Raw genomic sequence first — 7,546 nt, forward strand, 5'->3', positions numbered from 1 at the left:
GATTCTTGACAAATATTCACTTTTTTACCAGTAACAATTTGATGCAAAAAACGCTTTCTTCTGTTTCGTGCGAGCAGCATTTCACAGACGCTGGGACATCGTTTCTGCTTTCTTTTGTCCAATTCGTGAGATAATCATTTCCCGATATTCTAAAACTTTCTCACAGCATGCAATGAAAGGAAAGAAATGACCAGACGAGGAAGACTAGGTTTTACGTCGAGCATTTCTTGCGATTGTGTACCATCATCGTAAAAAGAGCTTGTAATTTTGTGTTCTCAAACATTATTTAAGTCCTTTCTGATGGACTATTATCGGTGTAGGTTTCCAAAAGCATTTTTGGTGATTCTGCAGCAGATTTCTTGACATTCAAGAGGTAAAGTATATCTTGCGGCACATGACCTTTTTTGGGCCAAATCACAATTGGAAAAAAAACTTTTTTGCTGTGTGTTATTAATTTAAATATTTAATGATTATTGTTGAAAGATACAGCAAATCTACAGATGACATTTTTACAAAAATGGCCGCGTTTGCACGTAACACCACCTAGTTATACACTCGTATATATTATATACTCGGATGTATACATGTATATATTTATAGCTTTTTGCTTCAAAACCGTAAGCCAATTAATTATATATGCAAGGATGTACAAAAAATGATTATAAGCAGAGTCTTCATATTAAATTTCCGATATATTATAAATCCAGCCTTACCATGCGTCGAAAGCTCCAATAGCAACATAAGAATTTTAAAATAAATAAAATGAATAAAAAATTATCTACGATGGCGATTTTTATATACAGTATCAATTCTGAGTTTCCGAAAAATTAAATTACTTAAAATTTAAAGACACCACGTATAACAATAATTTGTAAATTTATATCTTCGAAATTGATAAAAAGTTTGCTTACTGCAATAAAAAACAATTTTTTTTTTTTTAATTAGCTATATTTTATATTAGCTGTCTATATTTTTAGGGAGTATTAAAAAGGACAATTTAAAATCATGTGATCATTAGTTCTCATAGTCGTATGAATAGTGACCTTTTGAAGAAGGTTAAGATTACAACAGCAAAAATGACATTGAAACAAGCAAACAAGTGATGTACACTAATCTGGATTTTAATTCACATAAAAAACAGAAAACACAAAAAAGATTTAATGACGCGAAAAAAAACTGATTTTAAATGCGGAAAATCAACTTTTATATTATATTTGTATTTGAAGTTCATTACTAATAGATCTTTTGAGAGGCAGGTTGATAGAGTGCAAATAACTTTAGCTCATATTAGAAATAAATCTTGTTTGGTGATAAGAAGAATAATGGTTATAATGAATCATTTAAGTGTTTTAGTTATTTCGTGCGTCTGTTTGTGCGATGGAGCTAGAATTCTCGGAGTGTTTCCGGTGCCATCTATTAGCCATCAAATGGTGTTTAGGACTCTTATGGAAGCCCTCGCTAGAAGAGGCCATCACCTCGTCGTGATGACTCCGAATCCGGCCAACTACACAGATCCGGTGTATGAAAACTTTACCCAAATAGATGTTCACGACGTCTCATATTCGGATGATTTGTTGCAAGGCATTAATTTCGTGAAATATAAATTGGAGAGCGGTAATCGATTAAAACTTGTTAATCGTTTTTACAAGCATTCAATGCAATTAATTGATCGTCAACTTTCTTCTCCTGGAATGCAGAAATTGATTCATGATCCTGCAGAAAAGTTCGATTTGTGCATTCTGCAATCCATGCCTCCAACCATTTTAGCTTTTAAAGATCGATTTAATTGTTCGTTAATAATGATTTCGTCTTCGGGAGGTTTTCTTCATAACTTCGATGCGTTTGGTGTACCGACACACCCAATATTGTACTCAGAATTTATGAGTCCTTACTTAACTGGACATAACACTTTTCTGGAAAAAATCCATCTCGTTATTCTCCATGTAGCAAGTACTTGCTTCTTTTTTTTGAGACATTCCAGCTTCGACGAACACGTGGAAAAAATATTCGGTTCAAATATAAGAAGTACGAGAGAAATCGAAAATAATGCAGATTTGTGGCTAATGAATGTTCACCCAATATTAGCAGGCATACGTCCGATAGTTCCGGGAGTGATTACCTTAGGAAGTATGCACATCAAGCCTTCAAATCCTTTACCAACAGTAAGAATAAGTCCGTATATTCATTAAAATTATATAGATCGAACGTGTTTTCATTTTTAAAAATAAAACAATTTAAATAAAACGATGTATGTTAGATGTTCGAATGGTGATATAAGAAAACAAATAATGGCTGAGATAAGCATTATCGTTAAAATTAATATATGTGTATTCGTATTGACATGGTTGAGGCATGTTAAGGAATGAATGAAAGAGAACACTAACATAAATATACAAGGTGAATGTAGTAAAAAAAAGAAAGAGAAAAAGGCCGTGAAAAAGATGACATCATCAAGTATTTGAAATACTTGGGCATGGTTAGGTCAGGATTCCGAAAAATCGGCGTGTATGTATGAGGAGATGTATAAATGTTCAAGAGGCGAAGATTGTTTGCAAAGACAGATTGGTATTCGGGAATGTTATAGTTAGTTTAAATAGAAACCAGTTATCCTCTAATTCCTCAAACATAACTTACCTACAAAGGCATATACTCTCGCTTCTTCACTATTTTCACTCATAAAATATATAATGAATTGATTCATATTTTAACTTATTTGAAATTCGCTATTTAAGGAACTGAAACAAATTTTGGATAATTCTGCTCATGGTGCTATATATTTTAGTTTGGGCAGTAATGTTCAATCAAAACATTTACCAGAAAGGTACATGAAAATATTTTTAGATTGCTATAAAGATATACCTTTCACAATATTATGGAAATTTGAAAATGATACGTTGCTACACAAACCACCTAATGTTATAATTTCTAAATGGTTTCCGCAAAATGATATTTTAAGTAAGTATAATATCTGATTATTATTTTTCGAAACGTACTTTTATTTTATTTTTTGACATCTCATCAAAGATGAAAAAGAATATGGAAGTCTGGGCATTTACGGGGCTTACGACCGTCATAGGCTGGTTTAAGCGACCACTTTACACACGTGTAACATTCACCAATTCTACCCATCATTGACAACCACACTACTCAAATTCTTGGAAGTTCTAAATATATGAACCAATTTAGAAACCTTGTTCATGAATCACTAGAACTTCACTAGAGACATCTATTGGTGAGATGTAAAGAAGCTTTTTATTAAGCAGAAACTCTTATATTAGTATGTGAGATCCGAATCCTGGATTATAATCACACACATGAGAAACGCCAGAAAATACCATTTTCATTTTTATTATTAAGCTTATAGTTTGACCAGATAATTTATTTACAACATTTTGAGTGTGTCCAAATACTTGTTCACAAAATCTGGATTATCTCCAATTACAGGAGTTATTTTCATATTATTTTTTGACATCTCATCAAAGATGAAAAAGAATATGTAAGCCCCGTAAATGCTCAGACTTCCATATTCTTTTTCATCTTTGATGAGATGTCAAAAAATAATATGAAAATAACTCCTGTAATTGGAGATAATCCAGATTTTGTGAACAAGTATTTGGACACACTCAAAATGTTGTAAGTACTTTTATTTTGTATTTTATTATGATTACACACATTGTTTGTCGTACGCTTTCATAGTGTATAGTGGTTAGCACGATTGGCTATCGCGTATATAAATGTGTTTCGAAGTAATTGAAAAATTTATTTATGGTTTTTTGATTTGCAATTTATTTATTATCACCTTGAATACTTGAAGCCGGGTTGATGGGTAGAATGTTGAATAATACTCTCCTTATCATTTATAATTCACTTTGTGCTATACCACTTAAAAACATTATTTCACGACTACCGGTTTTAGAATAACCATTTCCTTCATTAAGTCATTTTATCGTATACTCAATTCTGAATGAATGATTTTTTTCCGAAACCGGTAGTCGTGAAACACAGATTTTAAGTGGTATTACATAAATAAGGAGAGTGTTATATTATATAACAATCCAAAAGTTTTTTTTTTTAAATTTATTTAGTCACCTAGTAAGAAAATGTTGCTACCAGTGTGAAGTCTTATTTTTTATTTGCAAACAATAACAAAAATAAAAATAACCATTAATAAAAAATCATAGTTTAAATGCGTTAGCTTTATCATTTTAGAAATTATGACCGCAATTCTAGAATTATTTTGAAAAAATAAAAAGATCGTTAGCCCAGACTTTTATATTTCTACTTAAATCAGGCCTCTTCATCTTTGTTGAGATATCAATGAAAACTTGGTTAATGTTTTATAAATACTTTTGACATCATAACAAAGATGACGAAGAATATGGAAGTCTGGCAATTTATAGGGCTAACGACCGTCATATGCTTGATTAAGTAATTACAGGGCAAACAACCATCATAGGCCTTGTTAAGTGATCACTTTACAAACTTATAATATTCACCAATTACACCAACGAATCAATCTTTGGAACTTCTAGATATTGATAAAACTTGTGACATAGCACATGTGAATTCACAACAGCCATCTTTGTTGGAATAGCGATTTTTTTTAAAATCAAAGACTCTTTCTATTTAAATGCAAAGTCCGAATCTTGGATCAAATTAACGTACTTGAGCCCCGCTTGAATATATGATTTAAATTTATTTTATGTACCTTATAATTTGACCCTTATTCTATTTATTTATTGATTGGCGTTTAATTTGTAGAACTTCATTTTAATTTATGTTTTAATTTTTAAATCAAACACAGATTTTTTGAGTCTACCAAGTTTTTTTATCAACAAAAACACATAAAAAATTAATATTCTGACAATTGTTTCGCCTAGTTATGGCATTTTCAATCAAATACATTCGTAACTTACGTTTGAGTGTACTTAGAACACTCAAAAAATCTGTGTTTGATTTAAAAATTAATACGTAAACCACTAATTCTATTCACAACATTTTAAGTGCGTCTAAATACTTGTTCACATGTCTGGATTATCTTCTTTGAGGAGTTTTTTTTTATTATTAACTTTTTATGATTACTCCTATACTATACTTAATTTTCAGGTCATCCCAACGTTAAAGTTTTCATAACCCAAGGAGGTCAACAATCTCTCGAAGAAGCGATCCATCACAAAGTACCGATGATCGGTATACCTTTCTTCACTGACCAAGATCGAAATGTACAACTTTTTGAGAAGTTTGGGATCGGGAAGTCCCTAGATATCAGAACATTAACTCCCGATATTTTAAGGAATGCAATCAACGATATCATTGAAAACGAAAGGTAATAAATAATTAAGCGATAATATGAACAGATCAATATAATCGATTTGAGATTATTTATTTTTGTTATTAATAAAATCAAATCAATTACTGCTCTCGTTTGTTGAATGAATAATAGTCATAGCCAGAGAAATTATCTTCATTCTCTGAAAAAAAAATCGGTTTGTAATACGAAAAGATATTTCAGTTTTTTTTTTCTTGAAAAAAATTGAAATCATTTTTATCTGTCTTTAAAAATCAAAAAGTTTTATTTTTGATAAGTTAGTTAAAAATTTTGTCCATTTTTTTTCTCTCGCTTTCTATTTTTTCCTGTATTTCCTAGTCATGTCACAGAATACGTCTTACCATCTTACCCCTTCTATTTTATACAGTTTTCATTAAGGTAATTTTCCTTCAGTATTGGAACTGGCGATTTTTCACATTTTCCTTGCATCTTATTTTTTCTATAATTTTCAAATGTTTCGAACATTCCTTTTAACTTTTTTAATCAGTTTCAAAGTATTACTTTTATGTATGGGATTTACTAAATGTTTTGACCAAAAAAATATTATCATCTTTTGATTTTAAGATTTATGAATTTATTTCTTATGTGTCCATTTAACCATGATTATTTGTTTTCGTATGTGCATCTTAACACATCTTCAATATGTTGTCTCAAATTTAAAGATTTCAAAATTTAAATAAATTTTTCAAAACAAATTATTTTAGCTTTAAAAACATAATTCGTATTTTTCTTTTCAGCCATCGAGTTAACTTACAAAGTCTCAGGGATAAGCTCTATGATCATCCTCAAACGTCTTTAGAGAGGGCCGTTTGGTGGACAGAGTATGTCCTGCGACACAAAGGAGCACGTCACCTTCGCTCTCCCTCCGCAGACATATCGTATACGCATTACTATATGCTAGACGTCATAGCATGCCTGCTGGCAGCAATATTTGCATCAATTCTAACTGTATACATTCTAAAAAAACTCATATTTTATACCTACTCATCAAAGAAAAAAAGGGAATAAATTTTACAATTTATTTTATAATGAAGGTTAAACTTTTATTTCCAGGTATCTTAATGTTGATAGAAAAAATCTACTTCCATATTATTATTTTTTTTATAAATATTCATTATGAAAAAATCGTTTGGAAAGTATGACGTTCAAAACATATTAAATGATTTAAGTAAAATGTATTTTAAGTCAAATGTAGTACATAAGCAATAAACATAAAGTAATTAAAAATATTGTTTAATTTTTATTACTCTTTGAGGAAAATTGGAAGAAAGTTCTTAAGCTTCATGGGTAAACCAAATATTACCAAAATAAACCTTTTACCAATATATAAGAATTTACAAATGGACTGTAAAATTCTTAAATTTTCAACATTGTGCAGAGGAAAATAATAAAATGAAGGTTACTAAACTAGAAATTTTCAAATGTTACACATCGTTTTCCTAAAAATTTTCAACAGTACATGGTAATACTGTATATACTCGAATAACGATTATGGTACCTTTAACCCTCCTATTTTATTGCTTTTTTGACTAAGCTTTCTCTCCGAGTTACATAGCTACCTAGTTACAACGTTAAAATAATTTTCTCTCGTCTCATCCCTGACACACATACTTCTGTTAGTACCGACCTTTCATTTTACGAACACGTATCGTAAAAAAGAATTGCTCAAATTCCATTTGGAAAAAAATAATTCTCTTGTTATACACGTTTATTATTTTTTTTAAATTTTCATTTGTCATATGTAGACCATGTGTACAATACAATATTCATGTGCATTTATTTACATATATATATATATATATATATATATATATATATATATATATATATATATATATATATATATATATATATATATATATATATATATATATATATATATATATATATATATATATATATATATATATATATATATATATATATATATATATATATATATATATATATATATATATACATATATATATATATATATATATATATATATATATATATATATATATATATATATATATATATATATATATATATATATATATATATATATATATATATATATATATATTTAAATAAATATATTTATATATATTTACATATCTTTTCACCTTTATCCGTACAATATATGTATATTGTAAAAGACACAATTTTCTTGATATTTCAATTAATATATTTTCTCACATACTGATAAATGTCATCCGTTAATATAGAGGTCTT

The 7,546-nt window shown here is 28.9% G+C and overlaps 1 protein-coding gene across 1 annotated transcript; it reads left to right on the forward strand.

Annotated features, from left to right (window-relative positions):
- The first annotated feature begins 1,229 nt into the window (after positions 1 to 1,229).
- LOC148301087 (UDP-glucosyltransferase 2-like) lies at positions 1,230 to 6,556 on the forward strand. Its single transcript, XM_088273840.1, has 4 exons — positions 1,230 to 2,162; positions 2,733 to 2,955; positions 5,107 to 5,326; positions 6,067 to 6,556. The coding sequence occupies exons 1-4, from the start codon at positions 1,323 to 1,325 to the stop codon at positions 6,335 to 6,337; spliced, it is 1,554 nt and encodes a 517-aa protein (XP_088129966.1). The 5' UTR covers positions 1,230 to 1,322; the 3' UTR covers positions 6,338 to 6,556.
- The last annotated feature ends 990 nt before the right edge of the window (positions 6,557 to 7,546 follow it).

The sequence above is a fragment of the Brachycentrus maculatus genome, unplaced genomic scaffold (genome assembly GCF_059751285.1).
Source record: "Brachycentrus maculatus isolate JH-2025_06_01 unplaced genomic scaffold, ASM5975128v1 h1tg000613l, whole genome shotgun sequence".
NCBI lineage: Eukaryota > Metazoa > Arthropoda > Insecta > Trichoptera > Brachycentridae > Brachycentrus > Brachycentrus maculatus.

Excerpts from the sequence above, each read along its gene's own strand:
- LOC148301087 (XM_088273840.1), top strand. The coding sequence starts at position 1,323 with ATGGTTATAATGAATCATTTAAGTGTTTTAGTTATTTCGTGCGTCTGT. Across the intron at positions 2,956-5,106 it reads TCCGCAAAATGATATTTTAA|GTCATCCCAACGTTAAAGTT; the intron begins GTAAGTATAATA and ends CTTAATTTTCAG. Across the intron at positions 5,327-6,066 it reads GATATCATTGAAAACGAAAG|CCATCGAGTTAACTTACAAA; the intron begins GTAATAAATAAT and ends TTTTCTTTTCAG.